Source organism: Malus sylvestris, chromosome 11 (assembly GCF_916048215.2).
Source record: "Malus sylvestris chromosome 11, drMalSylv7.2, whole genome shotgun sequence".
Classification (NCBI taxonomy): Eukaryota; Viridiplantae; Streptophyta; class Magnoliopsida; order Rosales; family Rosaceae; genus Malus; species Malus sylvestris.
Window position 1 is genome coordinate 40202424 of NC_062270.1, and position 18815 is coordinate 40221238.

General features: G+C 38.1%; 4 protein-coding genes and 1 long non-coding RNA gene across 6 annotated transcripts; 3 read left to right on the top strand and 2 right to left on the bottom strand.

The window, feature by feature from the left end:
- The first annotated feature begins 3079 nt into the window (after positions 1-3079).
- On the top strand, positions 3080-14364 carry LOC126591626 (uncharacterized). Of its 2 annotated transcripts, XM_050257402.1 has the most exons (9): positions 3080-3281; positions 12210-12235; positions 12330-12401; positions 12481-12543; positions 12735-12782; positions 12871-12956; positions 13068-13118; positions 13564-13658; positions 13874-14364. In XM_050257402.1, exons 1-9 carry the CDS (start codon positions 3193-3195, stop codon positions 14109-14111), a joined length of 768 nt encoding a protein of 255 aa, XP_050113359.1. In that variant the 5' UTR covers positions 3080-3192; the 3' UTR covers positions 14112-14364. The 2 variants fall into 2 exon arrangements, with proteins under 2 accessions (XP_050113359.1, XP_050113357.1); XM_050257400.1 differs by lacking the exon at positions 3080-3281 and having other exon boundaries at positions 12014-12235.
- Positions 7357-8077, bottom strand: LOC126591628 (uncharacterized). Its single transcript, XR_007612456.1, has 2 exons — positions 7700-8077; positions 7357-7595 (listed from the first exon to the last, which is right to left on the bottom strand). It is a non-coding gene; the product is annotated as an uncharacterized LOC126591628 (long non-coding RNA).
- On the top strand, positions 9055-11909 carry LOC126591625 (uncharacterized). The gene is made up of 3 exons (XM_050257399.1): positions 9055-10395; positions 10650-11064; positions 11152-11909. Exons 1-3 carry the CDS (start codon positions 9501-9503, stop codon positions 11594-11596), a joined length of 1755 nt encoding a protein of 584 aa, XP_050113356.1. The 5' UTR covers positions 9055-9500; the 3' UTR covers positions 11597-11909.
- A 1120-nt stretch (positions 14365-15484) lies between the features above and the next one.
- LOC126590147 (translocator protein homolog) lies at positions 15485-16329 on the top strand. Its single transcript, XM_050255675.1, has one exon. The coding sequence runs from the start codon at positions 15556-15558 to the stop codon at positions 16138-16140; it is 585 nt and encodes a 194-aa protein (XP_050111632.1). The 5' UTR covers positions 15485-15555; the 3' UTR covers positions 16141-16329.
- A 677-nt stretch (positions 16330-17006) lies between these two features.
- Positions 17007-18708, bottom strand: LOC126590145 (xyloglucan 6-xylosyltransferase 2-like). Its single transcript, XM_050255673.1, has one exon. The coding sequence runs from the start codon at positions 18561-18563 to the stop codon at positions 17214-17216; it is 1350 nt and encodes a 449-aa protein (XP_050111630.1). The 5' UTR covers positions 18564-18708; the 3' UTR covers positions 17007-17213.
- Between the last annotated feature and the right edge of the window lie 107 nt (positions 18709-18815).

Genomic DNA, 18815 nt, shown 5'->3' on the forward strand with positions numbered 1-18815 from the left:
TTAGGCTAAAAACTCTAATAACTCGAAACACACTTAAAATGACTCAAAACAATGAAAACAATTAAATTAAACACTAGGAACTGAAATGGACGGAAATTAAATTAAAAGACTAACAATAAAGAAAACTAACTAAATAATATAATTTAATAATGGATGGGTGTTTGGTTTTGATAAAAAGTAAATTAAACTTAATTAAATTACAGAATTGATAAAAACATAAAATTAAGGTAAAATGATAAATGACGGACTAGCTAGAGGGTTCTTCTCCACACATGACACATATGCAACCTAAATTGATTTTCAGTTGTTCTTTCAATAAATTATTAATTCTCAATGCCCCAAGTTAATTAGGTACGCTTAAATTAACCCTCAGTTTTTCCACAAGTTATTGGGTTGGATGATTGCATACGACAACCCAAAACATTCCCTACAAGTTCCCTACATGAGTTGCATAATAGAGATACAAGCAAGAATCAATAAGTTCTATGAAAAACATAAGCATTGACGAGACACTCGTTACTATGATTTGCATGAAACTTATGCCAAGAATTTACTTAACGTGATTGTGACTAGCAACCTTCACTACTTATGAATATAAGTTCATAACGATTAGGTGAAATTCCCTTATATTCTAGCGTCAAATTCATGCATGTAAATTAAGCGTGCACTCTCAACCAACATACACAAATCAGTTTTTATACGAACAGATAAGTAAATTGAAATCACAACTTATGAAATCACAACCGAAGGTAATCAATTCATATTACAAATATAAATCATGGCTTTGAATTAACCTCTAGCCAAAATAAAATTAATTACACATTATTAAAACAAAAATAAAATAGGAGTTTGGAAAGATTAAACCGAAAGAAAGGATCTGCTGCTTGGACTCTGAACTGCATTTTCATGCTGATCTCCTGTCCTCTCTACGTCTGCGAGCTGCCCTCCTTCTTTCTATTTTCCTGTGCTGTCTGACCTCGCTGCCAAAGGGCAGCTTCCCCCTTCCCTTCTCTCCGCAGCTTCACGCTGCCCAAAGGGCAGCCCTCTGCCTTCCACCAAAATTCCCCGTACTCCAGACCCCCCTCTCTACATACCTCCGATTTCCTTTTATTTCCTCCTTCTTTTATATTTTCCCTTTTTTCCTTGCGCCTGACTCCCATGTGGACTCCTGCTTTTTCTTTCTCTTCTTTTTTTTTTTATCTTTTCCTTTATACTCTCTCCAGCTCACGCTTCATCCTCTCCCGCTGCCAAGGGCAGCGCTTTTGACTCCCCTCTGACTTCTCCAGCTGCCAAGACAGCACTCTTTGACCCCCTCTGCATTTCTGCGCTGTGCTCACCTGTCCATCCTTCTTTTTCTTTTCTTTTTTATTCTTTCCCTCAGTCCCCTAGCTGTCTCTTGGATCCCTTTTTTTTCCATTTGTTCCAGCTGCAAAGGTAGCTTCTTTATGTTTCTTTTCTTTACTCACCAACTGCAAAACACTTCAATTTTAGATATATCATATAATTTCTAATGCCATATAATTTCTAATGCATACCTAATAAATTTAGCCTAACTTCCATGACCTATAATCCGTGACATAATTCTACCAATAATCCATGACAAAATGAGAACGACTAAAGCAATTTTCGATGAATTTATTATTTAAAACTCATTTGTGCCATTTTTATTTTCTTTGCATAAACAAATCCTATAAACACAAAAATAACGTAAATAGCTCAAAATATAAGGAACTAACTAAGAAAAGATGAGTGAATTTGAAGTAAAAATATATATAAATATGATCCGATCATTTCGCCTCAAAGGAAACGCCTGGCACGGGAGCTGAAGCAGCATAGTAGTGGAGATCGTTCACGGATTCTAAGTCCTTCAAGCGGAGATCTGGTGTTCTTTCGTGAAGCAAAAAGGGAAAATCTGGGTTGTGGGTTCGTCGGGAAGCAAACAGGGGCAGATGCGCCTGGACGCCTTGAGGCGCGCCTCCGCCGCCTCAGCGTCTCCGGCGAAGCATTTCGCCTACTCCAGCAAAACTGAGGCGTTTGCCTCACCGCCCAGCCTCAAGGGCGCCCTAGGCGCGCCCCGAGGCGAGTTCTTTAAAACATTGGTTACGATTCATCTCTCCATCTCCGGCTTCAATGAAGTTTTTCCCTTTTTCTATGCTGATGACGATGTTCACGCTTCCTTTCTATATATTGATCCCGAAAATCAGGTTGGATTGTCTCATTATCAATTCATAAGAATCATCCTGATTTTTAGAATTTTCTTATATAAACTCTTGGGTCCAAATCAAAGTGAAGCAATTGTTGTGCTATTCACTGGTGATTCGTGCATACTAGACTATTTTTCGTTCATGTTTTCAGCACCAATTCCGACCAGTTGGGGTAAGTTTTGAAAACTGTAAAATGTTGTTCTTTATGTCTCTCATATGTTTCAATTTAACTTTTTTCAAATAGTTGAAGCATGGATTTAACTTTGATCAAATTTGTGTTGGGGTTCACATGATTAATACACAATGCATATTTTATGTTTGATGAATGTTGGAGTATGTGGCCAAGTGGCCAACTTTTGGCTATAAAAAATTATAAAGAAAAGAAAGGACAACATGATTATGTTTCCTTGTTTTGTGGCATGTTTTGTGGCTTTTTTTAAAGCCATAATTATGAGGCTTTTTTCGGATAGAAGAAATAAGGAAGGAAGAGCTCATTTTCAGTAAGGGAGCTCATTTTCTGCCGAGAGCAAGGAGAGTTGTAGAGAGCCCAAAAGAAAGAAGAAGTTGCTGCTTCATTTGGTTAGTAATCATCCACCAAAGTAGTTGTTGTTGTAATAGCTTTGAGCTATATGTATAGAGAAGAAATTATTCATTATATTTCTTCCTCTATTTGTTTCTTTGGTGTGTGAGAGCTATTAGGTGTATTGGGTTATTTGGGTTGTGAGATTGCCAACACTTTGTAAACTCCCATTTGGTTGATAGTGGATTATTGGGTGAGCTCCTACTGCTCCGAGGACGTACTCCAGTTACACTGACTGTGGGTTAGCTTGAGTTGGTTCCAACGGGTTTGGTGCTATCCTAGCACAACAATGAAATGCTCAAGTGAATTCTTTTTTAAATGATCCCGCACATGCGAACTTGGTGGCATAATTTTACTAATCTGTGCATTAGTGAGAGTTTTTGTTAGTTCATTGTACTCACTTTTTTTATGTTTTATTTGTTTGTACGAGATATGGATGTAACCACAATGGAAAAACTGCAGCTTTCCCAATTTTTGGGAACACTTCAGTCGCCGAGGTTTGTTCACATGTTTCTTCGAGGTTTGACGAATTGGTTGTCGGTACTTTTGATCTTACTTATGCTGCCCCCGGGCATCCATCATGTTTGTGTTAGTAAGACTTTATTAGTTATGTATATATATATAAAGACTGACTCATATACCGATCTAACCACTAACCTGAGGAAGACATCGTCTCAGAAATAGGGTAAGGAACTAAGGCTCTTCTGTAACTCTGCACTGACCGAAAGCAAGACTCACTCAATGGGGCTTGAGAATTTCTGTAAACTTGCGTGTGTTTAGTGAGAGCACAGGGACCTCAGTTATATACTATATGTGATGGTCTTTGATTAGGAGTCCTCCCATTAAGTAAACCCTATCAAAGATTAACCTTATCACCGAAGATTACTTATGCATAAATCAGCTAGAAGAGTTCTAGTTTATCTAAGAATGTTTCTGACTTGTATACCTAAGTAATACAACTCCTGAAAAGTTTACCGCATGTGCTAATGCTAATCTCCTTGTCGTCCCAAAAGTCTTTGTACAAATCACCAAGTGTTTGCTCTCAAACAAAACTTACATTCTCCCACTAGAGCAAATACTTTGTAAAGTTGTATAATCATACTTGAGTTGGGAAGAATCTGAATTGGCCATGAGATTAACTTTCGACACTTCTTAGTTTTCCAGTCTTTGTCATTGTTAAGCATTTATGAGAATTATAGGGCAACACACTCATTACACTGAAGAGTACCGTCCCCATAATTACTTTCAGTAAAGCTTATCAACACATAAGATTCCAACAAGATATATAGCATGTAAGACATAATTGAACATGTATTAATTATGTCAAACATTTGGTCCCTTTCAGAATCGAAAAACGATCCATGTGCTTCTATATAAAGCCCTCAGGTTGTCTGACACTGTATAATGAATAAGAATCATAAACAGCATGCAAAAATATTCATGCATTATCATAGCTAACAGTTGAACTCTTTAAGGGAACTTGAACAACCTTTCAGCTTTATTCTTTATTAGCTAAGAAAACTTCATTATTAATACTCAAAACTTATCCTCCATAACATAAATTGCTATTGAATTAAAACTAGCATAAAAGTTTAAACCTGTTGCATAGCTCCCACTAATTCGCTTCATCAAAACCAGCCAAGACTCCCATGCTAGTGACATGCTTCTTAAAAACAATGGTGGGAACTGCTTTATTTAACGGATCAACAATCATGGATCCAGTCTCCAAATAATCAACTTTAACTAGACCTGCCATCACCTTCTCTCGAGCAATGAGATATTTTATATCCAAATTCCTTGTTGCATTAGACCTCTTATTATTCTTAGTAAAGAATATGGCTGCATTATTATCACAGAAAATCTGTATAGGTCTCGATATAGAGTCCACTACTTGAAGCCCAAGTATGAAATTCTTCAACCAGATAGCTTGATTCACTGTTTCACTGACTGATAAATACTCTGCAACCATTGTTGATGCTGCCACAGTTCCTTGTTTGACAGACTTCCAGGAAACCGCACCACATGCCATTAAGAAAACATAACCTGTAGTCGACTTCATATCATCTGGACAACCTGCAAAATCTGAATCACTATACCCTTCCAAAACCAAACTCTTGGTTCTTTTATACACCAACATATGATCCCTGGTTCTCTGAAGGTATCTCAAAACCCTTTTGGCAGCATTCCAGTGAGCTTCACCTGCATTGGATTGAAACCTCCCAAGCACAGAAATGGTGAAGGCCAAGTCAGGCCTTGTGCACATATGTGCATACATTAAACTTCCCACCAGGGAGGCGTATGGTTTGTCGTCCATAGCCTTCCTCTCTAAGTCTGTTTGTGGACACTGCTGCTTACTCAATTTATCACCCTTCGATATAGGCATCTCAGTAGTTCCACACGAAGACATGTTAAACCTTCTTAACATTTTCTCTATATATGCTTTCTGTGACAATCCTAGCAAGCCTCTCCTTCTATCCCTTTTGATCTCAATGCCCAAAACATAAGTCGCTTCTCCCATGTCCTTCATTTCAAAGTGCTTCTGCAAAAAAGTTTTTGTATCATCCAACAAACTGTGACAATTCGTGGCAAGCAATATATCATCCACATAGAGAACTAGGATGATAAAGTTGCTCCCACTGAACCTCAGATAGATGCAATTGTCTGAAGGATTCTCAGTGAAGCCATGTTCTTTCACAATTCTATGAAATTTCAAGTACCACTGTCGTGATGCTTACTTCAATCCATATATGGATTTGTTGAGTTTGCACACTAGGTTTCTTCCTTCTCCCTCCTTGAAACCTTCTGGTTGTCGCATGTAAATGCGCTCTTCCAGGTCCCCATTCAAGAACGTCGTTTTTACATCCATTTGATGTAAAATCAAATCAAAGTGAGCCACCATAGACATGATAACCCTAAACGCATCCTTTGTCGACACGGGGCTGAATGTTTCTTTGTAGTCTACACCCTCCTTTTATGTGAAGCCTTTGGCAACGAGCCTGGCTTTGTGCCTTTCTATGTTTCCATTTGAATCCCTTTTTGTTTTAAAAACCCATTTACATCCAATGGGTTTTGTTCCTTCTGCCTGTTCCACTAAATCCCACACTTGATTGTTTGCCATTGAACTCAGTTCACTCTTCATGGCTTTTATCCATTTATCAGCATCTGGTCCTGCAATTGCTTCTTTGTAACTCAGCGGATCATTAAACTCTAAAAGATCAGTGTCAACCTGTGTCAAATATACAAAATCATTTAGGGTTGTAGGTTTTCTAACCCTAGATGACCTTCTTATATTTGCAGTCTTCATGTACATGGTGTTGCTATTGTTGATTTTCTGTCACAACCTCTTCAAACACATCTTGTACGACAGTGTTATCGTGCAGTTCGATGTCATGTCCAACCTCTATCTCGTTACATGGTTCATCAGAATCATTGCTTCCCATGTTCTCGGTTACTACAATTATTGGTGCCATAATCGTTGTGTTACGATCAACGTTTTCAACTGCAACTTCTTTATTGTTAATTTCTTCTTCAAATACGAACCCTTCAACCCTTGTCCCAGAATCAACGCTTGCATCAGACTCCATGAAAACTGCTTTTCCAGTTTCGACAATTCTTGTATTTTGGTTAGGGCAATAGAATCTAAAACCCTTCGATCTTTCAGCATATCTAATAAAATGACAACTGACAGTCTTTGAATCAAGTTTCTTGTAGCCGGGATTATATATCTTTGCCTCTGCTCTACAACCCCATACATGCAAATGGTTTAAACTCGGTTTTCTGCCTGTCCATAGTTCGAAAGGTGTCCCTTCCACAGATTTTGAAGGTACCCTATTTAATATATAATTTGCAGTTTTCACTGCTTCACCCCACAAACAACTTGGCAGATTAGTTCTACAAATCATGCTCCTTACCATGTCCATGAGAGTTCTATTCCTCCTCTCGGCTACTCCGTTTTGCTCCGGAGTACCTGGTGTGGTATATTGGGCTACAATTCCATGTTCTTGCAGAAATAACGCAAAAGGTCCAGGATTTCTACCAATTTCAGTATATCTACCATAGTACTCCCCTCCCCTATCAGACCTTACAACCTTAATGTTCCTTTCTAATTGATTTTCGACTTCACTTTTATAAATTTTAAAGGTTTCAAGTGCTTTAGACTTTTCTGAAATCAAATAAATGAAGCAAAATCTTGAGAAATCATCAATATAAGTTATGAAATATTTGTTTCCTTCTAAGGTTTGTGTGGGAAAAGGACCACAAATGTCCGTGTGAATGATCTCTAAGGGTTGCTTACTCCTAGTTGAGCCTTCTTTTCTAGTGTTTGTCATTTTCCCTTTAATGCAATCCACACAAAAATCAAAGTCATTGAAGTTTAATGGAGGTTGAATTTCGTTTTTGACAAGCAGCTCCATTCTTTGTTTAGAAATATGGTCGAGTCTCTTATGCCATAATATTGAAGATTGTTGAGTTTTGACTTTATCATTTTGTACGTTGAAAACACATTCAGTTTGATTCAATTTAAGTTGAAACATACCATCACTCATGAAACCATGTCCTACTTGAGAAGACTCATAAAAAACGTTGAAGCCCCTTTTATTAATAGTAAAATAAAAACCCAATAACACTAGCTTTGAAATAGAAATCAACTTCCTTTTCATGGAAGGCACATAAACAACGTTATCTAACTCTAAATAAAAACCAAATTCTAGCTTTAGTCTAACACTTCCTAAGGCTTTGACTTCAACTCTTCTTCCATTGCCAACCGAAACTTTGACTTCATCCTTATTTGGTGTTCTCCTTGTTGTGAAGTCCTGCAATGAATTTGTGACATGTATAGAAGAGCCCGAGTCAAGCCACCATTCAGTGCTAGGTATGTTAATTAAATTTGATTCAAAGCAAGCAAAAACATTTTTACCTTTCTTTGCTTCTTGTTTGGCAAGCCAAGCCTTATATTTGGGACAATTTTTCTTCATGTGGCCTGCCTTTTTGCAAAAATAGCACTTGAAAACTGAAGGTTTATTAAGTTTGAAGTTTCTTTTAGGAGAGGGAACTGACTTGGTAGAGTCCTTTTTGGCAGTATCGGGGACATGAGATTTAGTGGCCCTAGTGACACTTTGGACAAAATTCACAGACTCAATTCTCTCTTTCTCAAACCTTTCTTTCTTCATCCTTTCTTCTTCACTCACACAAATAGCTATCAATTCATTCACATCCCATTTCTCACGTAGACCATTATAATAAACTTTGAGTTGTGTATAACTCTCAGGCAGAGAATTCATAATGACATGTACCAGAAAAGTATTAGAAATTGGTACCTCAAGTGCATTGAGTTTTCCAGCAACGTCCACCATCTTCAATATGTATTCTCGCACACTTTGAACCCCATCATATCTCATGGTAGTGAGAGCATTCATGAGATTACCTGTCTCAGTTTTTGGCGATTCCCTATACTTTGCCTCAATGGACTTCAGAAAATCTTTTGCATTTGTTTCATCAGGAAAGCCACCTCTCACCACATCTGTCATGCTCCTTTTGATGATCAATAGGGCAATTCTGTTGGATTTGTGCCATTTTTCATACTTGGATTTCTGATAGGAGGTGTTGTCATCAGTGAGTGCCGGAGGCTCTTCAGTTCTCAGTGCCAAATCCCAGTCCATAACTCCCAAAACGATTTCGAGATCTTGTTTCCACTTTCTGTAATTGACACCAGTAAGAGGCTCAACTGTATTGAGATTCAAAGAGCTAGGATTCACTAAAAAGAAAACGTTCATGATGTAAAGAGTATTAATCTTTAACCCCAAACCATAAATCACATCTTCAACATCTTTAGATTGATGAATATGTGAAAACTTTCTTTAATCATATCACTTTTATAGTCAACATTCGAATTTCTGTAATTAAAATCACAAGCCTTTGTGGTTTGACAATATTAATTTGATTCAAATATATATATAAAATGATATGCTGCTCAAATTCGAAGCATGAAAGAAAAATCATCTTTAGATGATCAATAATCATGTCTTGAATTTTAAGCACCATCACTGGTACATGTATCGATTGAAAAACATAATATCCTTATGATCAAGGATAACTTTAGTCATCCTTGAACGTGTTTTATATATTTTTCCTTGATGATACAGTTCCAGTTCCATAACCTGCAAGACAGAATGAAATTTCTTGATGCCTTTCACATAGGGTCAGATGATATGTGAGGGCTCTGATACCAAATGTTAGTAAGACTTTCTTAGTTTTGTATATATATATAAAGACTGACTCATATACCGATCTAACCACTAACCTGAGGAAGACATCGTCTCAGAAATAGGGTAAGGAACTAAGGCTCTTCTGTAACTCTGCACTGACCGAAAGCAAGACTCACTCAATGGGGCTTGAGAATTTCTGTAAACTTGCGTGTGTTTAGTGAGAGCACAGGGACCTCAATTATATACTATATGTGATGGTCTTTGATTAGGAGTCCTCCCATTAAGTAAACCCTATCAAAGATTAACCTTATCACCAAAGATTACTTATGCATAAATCAGCTAGAAGAGTTCTAGTTTATCTAAGAATGTTTCTGACTTGTATACCTAAGTAATACAACTCCTGAAAAGTCTACCGCACGTGCTAATGCTAATCTCCTTGTCGTCCCAAAAGTCTTTGTACAAATCACAAAATGTTTGCTCTCAAATAGAACTTACAGTTTGATACAATCAGATATGGATGTCCGTGTGATGCATCTATTTTTTATTAATGAAAAGAAAACTAGCATTGATATAAATATCAGTGATCACATGATAGTTGAGGCAGGAGCATATGCGAATGCAGAAAGTTCTTTTGTGGCGGAAGGCAACATCCCTGCGGATGACCGTGAGTTTTTAGGGAAATTTTCTGCACCTAGTGGGAGAATGTATCTATCACATCCTTGGAGATCATATATGTCAAGGGTGGGCCAAAAGTTTGTTGGTGGTGTAGTGGAGTTTAGAGACAAATTGAAGAAGTATGCAGTTGAGGCAGGTTTCAAGTTTTCTTATGTGAAGAATGATAAGGAGAGGGTCACTGCGACATGCACCAAAAAGCTAGATGGGTGTCCTTGGCGGGTTCATGCCTCGGTGTGTCGTACTAATGGCTATTTTTATATTAGGAGGTTAAATAACAATCACACATGCAGTGGTCGTATTAGGGAGCGTAGAAGCAAGATGATGAACTCAAGCATTGTGTCATCCATAGTTGCTGATCAGATTAGGTCAAATCCTCTCATCAAACCTACTGACATCATCAAAAATTTCAAACAAAATTATGGTTTGGATATATCGTACTACAATGCGTGGTATGGGAGAATGAAAGCAAAGAAATTGGTTCATGGTGCCGAGGCAGTGTCATACCAACTATTGACATGGTATGTCAAATCAGTCAAGGAACTTAATCCGGGCTCTCATTGCATCTTAGAGTGTGAGCCAAATAGTCATCGGTTTAAGAGATTATTTGTCTCTTATTACGGTTGCATTGAAGGATTTCGTTTCTGCAGGCCTTTGTTGTTTCTAGATGGTACCTTTGTTAAAAATAATTATAAAGGCACATTGCTCGCAGCTACAGGAAAGAATGGGAACCAAGGTAATTATATATTTTTTGTGCAATTAATTAGGGTATTTATTTAGGGAACTTTAACGAAAAGCTCCCGGTACTGTTCACTTTAACGAAAAACCACATTTTTACATTAAAAAGTCAATCCTGGTACTATTCACTTTACCCTTTATTTTATCCTTATCATTAAAACTCAAAGTTTCCAAACTCTTTTCATTAGTTTTCCTTATTTATTATCTTATCTTTATTGTTACTTTTTCATTGGTTTTGCTTTGTTTTTGCAGGGTTTTTCCCGCTCGCTTTTGCCATGGTTGATCTTGAGAATGAAGAAAATTGGACATGGTTCATGGAGCAATTGTCCTATATGTTGACACCGCAAGAACGGACAATTACTTTTGTTTCAGATAGGAATAAGGGGTTGCTTGAGTCTGTGGCTACAGTTTTTCCGCATTCTCATCATGCTTTTTGTTTGGAACATTTGAAAAGAAATGTCTTCAGTAAATATCCTACTAGTTGTGGCAAAATTTTCAGGGACCATATTGTGCATTTGTTTTGCAAGTGTGCTTATGCACCTAATACCCCAGAAGCCTTTGATATGCACCTAAGGGTTCTAAAGGATGAAGGTGGATCCGTAATGAGAACTTTCTTGGATAGTCTTCCAAAAGAAAATTGGTCCGATGCGTTTTTTGAAGGTGCCAGGTATGTGTATTTTTTCAGTTTTTATTTTCTCTTTCATCTTTGGTTATGGAATGAGGTTCATACATTAATCACCATTCCCTTATATAGGTATGGAGAAATGTGGTTCAATGTTGCGGAATCTTTTAATTCTAGGATATGTGAAGAACAATATTTGCCAATTTATCAATTGGTTGATGGTATTAGAGTGAAGATGATGGAGATGAACTCTGAACGGTCCCGAGCAGCACACAATTGGAATACATTTCTATGCCCTGAGATGGAGGAGCGCCTTAATCAAGTTTTGGAAGTTGGTAGTCATTGGGAAATTAGTAGGTCAAGTCTATCTATTTTTGAGGTACACAATGACATTTCAGTGATGGTGCATTTGCAAAAGCGTTTTTGTTCATGTTATCAATGGCAAATCAAAGGGTTTCAGTGTGAGCATGCAGTGGCTGCGATTATTAAGGATGACGGAAATCCTTATGACTATGTTGAAGATTTCTTCACCACTGAATACTACAAGAGTTTATATAAGAGACAAATAATCTCTTAAACCGATGACTATTTGACTCACACTCTAAGACGCAATGAGAGCCCGGATTATGTTCCTTGACTGATTTGACATACCATGTCAATTGTTGGTATGACACTGCCTCGGCACCATGAACCAATTTCTTTGCTTTCATTCTCCCATACCACGCATTGTAGTACGATATATCCAAACCATAATTTTATTTGAAATTTTTGAGGATGTCAGTAGGTTTGATGAGAGGATTTGACGATCAGCAACTATGGATGACACAATGCTTGAGTTCATCATCTTGCTTCTACGCTCCCTAATACGACCACTGCATGTGTGCTTGTTATTTAACTTCCTAATATAAAAATAGCCATTAGTACGACACACCGAGGCATATATATATATATATATATATATATATATATATATAAAACCCCCCCCCCCCCCAAAAAAAAAAAAGCTCCCCAATCAAAAGTAAAATGAGGAATTCTTGGGTTTTGGCGCGACACTTGCTTCGCAGTCGCAACAACCCTAACCCTTGTGCAGCTCTTGCTCATCCGTGTAATTCACTCCAAACACTAACCCTAACTTCAGTCCCAGTTTCATCATCTTCACCCCCACCAAACCTTTATTTTTTGCAACACAGGAGTCGCCGCTTCTCCTCATTTACAGGTATGTAACCCCGCCTTTTCTGTTCCATGTATCTAATTCAACCCTAACTCTAACCCTACCTATCTCTTTTTTATTTTAATTATCAATTTATCAGACTATCCTGACTGGAGGTGGAATAAATTTTGGGATATGCACATGCCATGGGAAGACCGGCGCCTCTTCGTAGGTACTCCATCTCTCCTTCAAGTCAGTGTTTTTGTCAATTACACAGACTTTGCTGTAACCACAAATACTTTATTTTTCAGTTCCCCCAGAAATTTCCTTTTATGAAAAAGATGAGTATGATTTGGAGATTAAAAGAGTTCAAGGTAATCTCTTCTGCACAATTATATATACAGACACACACACACACACACACACACACACATATATATATATACACACACACACTTTAATTCTAATTTGATCCTAAATTTGTTTGAATATCTTCTGTTTTGAGAAAACTTTTTAGTGTAATGCAGTTTTACTTATGTGTTTTCATTAATTCATTTGGATATAGATAAATCTTCGTCAGCGGTCTTCTGCTTCTATGACGCTCGAACAGATGGTAAGTTCTTATGAATTTACTTTAACAGCCAAATCATTCAACCAAGTACTAGTTTTCAACTTATGCTGGGTTTACTCTTCTTCTGCAGACTTTTGCTTCATACATTCAGTCATCAATAGGTGGGCTAAGGAATTCCCACATGTAGCATTGTATGAAATTATCATTGATCATCTGGTACGGCGTTGTAGAATGATCTTCTGTTCACTTCGTCCAAATTCTTTGTCAATCATGATAGTTTTCTTATATTGCCTCAAGATTACTTAAATTTGTTTATTCTCTCTGCAGAAAGAAGACGACCGCATTAATGTAATGAGGGAATACAATATCAATTGTACGGTAAATGGTTCAATTTTTTTTGTTTGGATGCAATGTTCAATGTTTACCATATGTTTAATTATATTTGTATTCAAAATAAAACTCGTTAATTTGTGTTGTAACCTGTAATATGTACCATATCATAATTAATAATTTGGTAATGATGACCATACCTTATACCACATAGTTTGGGAAATAAATTTTAGCTTTCTTTTGTCTTAGATAAAAAGTTAATTGGGTCAGTTAACCTCACAAATTATAGGGTTAATTTCGAGCTGGCATACGATCTTTGAAGATCCTAGAAATTGATACTCAAATTCACGAAAATTTTATATTTATGCTCATGTCAGACTGTTTATATGTTTGTAGGGTCAACAAGATCGGCTGCCAACTTTAAATCAACCTTATAGTTTGGGGTTAGACCCATAATTAATTTACTTTGTTGATGTGTGCATTTCTATTGCAGCCAACATTTCGTTTCTTTCAAAATGGGGAAAAGGTGGATGACCTAGCCGGTGGCTCTGCCATATTCTTGGAAAATACTCTTAACAAAATTTATGGGTAATCATTTTCTGGATTTACTCTACATTTGTGTGCTTTGACGTAGATGTAGATCTGGCCAGTTTACACACAATTCATTAACACGACATAAGCACAACATATGTTTTTAGATATTGCTTAGCTACTCACTAGTAAATACTCTATGTATTTACTTTTTGATTTGGTGCAATAAAAAAATGCCAGTGTTACTAAACGTTGTTGAATTATTCATCTAGGGGAGGAGAATGGAGTACAGCACAAGTCCTTGACACACAATTAGTTAAGAAAGATGGGAATGGTGAAGTAGTTTGTTCATCATTTGAAGTGGAAGCAGTGGCACATGATACTTGGGATACAAGTTACGAATTGAAACACTATTCCAAATGCCCTTGCAATTTGTGCCGTAGCTGGAAGTACCTGCGACTGAAGTTGTCACAACAGCGTGAAACTGAGATTGAAAAGGATGAGAAATAAAGTTTAAACTTAAAACTTGTTTGGTGGTTTGGAATTTCAATAGCTACCTTGTGTTTTTGTTAGTTTTTTGGCTATCGTGCAATTTCTTTGAAATTATGTATGCACTTTGTAAAAGCATGTCTCCGTTCACGCTACATATGCATAGATTTTGATAGACTTTGAAATAGAACGATAACTTTGATGTGGTAGTTTTTGGTACTTCTTTTCCTTTAATAATCAATTAATTTAGTTGGATGTAAAAATAAATTACATATATTAAAGTTTTTTAGAGTGGAGTAGGTTATGAAGTAATGTTTGATTTAAAGAGATGCTAATAAAGCGTGACTTCAAGCCAACAAGGTTCTTTGCTTGCGAGAGTTGGAGAATTAAAATATAATATAAGTGTAGAGTAAAATTCGCAACACACATTGTGTTACAGAATATAAATCCCTTAGAAAAACCTCAGTGGTCGTTTTATTGTTGTTGAATGCATGTAGTGTCTCAACAATAAACTGGAAATTCATACTCCATTTAGAATAATCCATTCCCCAACATTTAAACCGTCAGATTCAATTCTTGGCTTAGATCTAACGGTTTTAAATGTCGGAGTCTGTCATACTCCGGTGTAATAGAACTTTACAGTTTAATACTTATTAATTTTATTATTTACAAGACTAAGAATATATATACATATAATCCTTGATTCACAAGAAAACATAAAAGGACATAAAATATCCTTTCTAATAAAGAATTCCTAAAATATTTACATAAGCTTTACTTACTCTTTACATACTCATTAAGACTCACGTTAATATAAAGTAGTTAAGATTATAACAAAATTATCTTTCATATGAATTGGATCTAACGGTTTTAAATGTCCAAGTCTATCATACTCCGGTGTCATGTAGCTAAGATTAAAAAAATTTATCTCCCATCTTTGGATGATTACAATTTTTTTTGGAAACTTTTACGAAAAGCTCCATGTATTGTTCCATTTAACGAAAAACCACATATTTACACTAAAAAGTCAATTTTGATACTATTCATTTTACCCTTTATTTTGTCATTATCATTAAAACTCACAAAATTTTCAAATAATTTTCATTAATTTTTTTTTTTCCTTCTTTTCGAAAAGGATGAATACAAGTTTAAAGAGTATCTTAATCACCCTTTTGCAAATCTTATCCCCTACGTGCATGGCATGCACGACAACACCAACCGACATGGTGAGTTTTTGGCTCTGCACCCAGCCTCCACCATTAATCATCTGCTACTACGTGTATAATCCCCCATTAGCCACGTGTACGTTCCGTTCCCATCCGCTCCTTGCCTCCACCTCCGCCCACGTGTCCTCCCTGTAAAACCGCTCTCCTGTATATAATTCCCACCTGAAATCCCTCCAATAAAACTAAAACATAAGAACAAACAAACAAAAAAGACACAGTGATTCATCTCTCTCTGAAAAATGGATAATTATTCCGACCACCTCAAGCAACGCAGGACAGAGGATCCTGCCGCCGCTGCCGCTACTGGGCCCGCTGCCGGGAAGAAGAGCGGTTACAGAAGCAGAAAGGACGTGAAAATGGACATGGCCAAACGCGGCCTTAGGTCCTTAGCCGTGGCCGTCGCAATCCCCGTCTCTCTCCACCTCCTCGCTATCTACGCAGGCTCATCCGACCCCTACCGCATCGGATCCAAGCCCTTCTGGATCCCTCCCTTATGGGCCCTGCGGTTGACCTGCATGGCCTCCAGCTTCCTCATGGGCCTGGCCGCTTGGTTAGTGTGGGCCGAAGGTGGTTTCCATAAGAACCCGATGGCCTTGCCCATTTACTTGGCCCAGCTAGGGTTGAGCTTGATTTGGGATCCGATTGTGTTCGGGGCGGGGGCTCCGTGGGTCGGGTTGATCGTGTGCATGGGGATGTTCGGGGCGATGATCGGGTGTTCTCGGGTGTTTAAGGATGTGAATCCGGTCGCCGCCGATCTTATGAAGCCGAGTTTGGCATGGGTTGCGTTTTTGGCCGTTGTAAATCTGAAGCTTGTATTCCACTGAAATGTCAATTTAATTACTATAATCTTTTGTGTCTTGCAAGGTCCGTTTAGAAATGATAAATTCTATTAGAAGCACTTCCTGTATAAGTAATTGAGCCTTTCATGCAAGAAGCATACAAGTGCTTCTTTTAGAAAACAATGCAAAGTGTTTTTCCTGATCCATGAGTAATTAGAAGCTCATTTGTATGTACTTTTAAAATACCTGGAAGAGTTTTTAGAGAAAATATTTTTAGGTTTCAAAAGCATTTAATTACTTTATACGAGAAGTACTAGTTATGTGTTTTTTTTGAAGAAGCATTTTAAGCGTTTTTTCAAGATTTATTAACATTTTTACTAAGGATTGTTTTTAAAAATATTTTCATCAAAAACGATTTCAATCATCTTAAAAACATATCCAAACGAACTCTAAATTTTCATGTCATAGCGCTTTTGGTGATTTTATACTTTTTAGTTATTTTAAAAGCATTTTCAAGCAGGACTATCTTCCAAACGTCATGAACATGGGGCTAGTCTAGTTGGTAAGTGCGGCCTCACAACCAAAAAGTTGCAGGATTTGTATCATGTGTTCAAGCAATCGTCGTCTTTAGATATAGGGACACAAATGAAGCATAAACAGCCAGAGTATATAAGAACTCCAGTCTCGAGATCGAAAACCCAAAAACCAGTGAGAAATGAACTAGCTTGGTAGAAGAGACTTTCCTATCCCGGCTCGGGATGTATACATCAACCTGACAGGATGTATACATAGCCCATCACACGATGTATACATCCCGGGTAGGAAAGTCCATCCGCTAAAGTAATAACTCGGGGAAAACCCATCATAAAATTGTCAATCGCCATGTGTGGTACATAATCCACAAACGCAAGTCTGAACAGATCTCACTACATTATGAATATTTACACAATAATGTCTACAAATTTGATTTGGAATTTTTGGAAACAATAAATAATCTTTCTGATTTCATATCGGAAGTAGTACGCAAATTTATAAGGTACAAAAGAATACTATCTCCACAACTAGCACAAGGAATACAGAAAACATACAGTGTAACAAATCCTAGTAACACGAGTGAACTAAGAAGACGATACCTTGGCGGCCTTGAATGCCGGATGAAGCAATCCAAGTTCATCCTTAACCTCGAGCGGAATGTTTTTTTGGTTCCTAACTCTCTTAACTCTTCTACTACCCAATGACCGGTGCGCGAAACCATAGATCTGAAGAATCTGATTGTCCCCAAAGTTAAAAGCTCTATCCATCTGCTTCAAGCATCTCTCAACAGGGTAATCTGCTAACTTCCCACACGGTTTGCAACCTACGAAATGCGTCACCAGTGGCCACCGGTGGTCGCCCAAACCAGGGCGATAATTCTCAATCATTTCTTCATATCTATCAACCAAAATCCCCCAATATCCGTGCAAATAATATCCACTCTCAAGATAAACCTTATCACCCCACTTCTGTCTTTGAGTGGCCAAAATGTAGACCATGGCTGACTGATCATCAGCTTCGAAAACCGGCCTACCCTTCAATTCCTTAGTGAGCACCTTCCCTGCCTCCTCCCTGATTTTCCCTTTCGGTCCCATCGGAGCCCAAGCATCGAGCATATCCAACGACCACTGCGTATTCCTCAACAAAAAACTCCCGGTATTCAACCCAATCCAACTTTTCTCATCATAGACCGTCTTGTTCCACCCGTGCATCACAAAGTTGGAATCTTTGTACCTCTCCCATGGCAATTCAAACGCCATATCTGTAAACATTGCATCACTATCCATCCACCATAGAAACTCAACCTCCGGGTGAGACAAAAGGAGCTTCCGAATCAACGGAAGCTTGGCCCAGAAACCCGCCATTTCGGCATCCAAAAGAGCCATATTGTAAAAAACCTCAATCCCATGTAATCTACAATAATCAATTTTGTTCTTAATCGACTTCAACAAGTAATGATCACCTACCGGATTCTCGCAGGGTTTCGGCGAAGACCCAGTCACAAGAAGCACCCGGGGCTTACCAGGCCAGATGAAATTTGGGAAATTAGGGTTTTCCCTCAGCCATTTCGACCTCAACTCGTCCCAATTCGAAATCTTGGGTCCGAGAGTGTATGGCTTATTCGGGTCGACCTGTTCCTCCTCACCTTCATCGACAAGGAGCTTCTTAATATCGAAGGCGTTGTAGTTGTTGGGGTCCGACGGCGTCGCGTGGACCTCCTCCAGGACGCGGTGGGCCTCCGCCCGCTTGCGGGAGTAGAAGTGGTCGCGAATCTCGAGGAAGTCCTGCTCCGGGGTTCCGAACTTGCCGGCTCCGATCGTGCCGCGAAGGACGACCACCGTGAGGACGAGGCAGAGGATCGTGACCTTGGAGTGCCGGAAAGCTCTCTGGATCCGTCGCGATCGTTGAGCTCCCAAGCATTTCTCTAATAACATAGCTAAAATTTCAACCTCAATTGAACATAAATAAATTGGGGATTTTGGGAAATTTTGGTGGGCGGGGGAGTGGCAGTGGAAACCCTAGAATCCAGAATTTTGACAGAATTGGATTTCGTACAAAGATTTCTAAGCTAATGTCGGATATTTGTACCATGTTTAAAATGGTACGGCAAATGATAATTAAAATGGTACGGCAGCTGAAAGAAACAGACCAAACAAAAACACCAACTGACAAATGTTTTGTGGTTT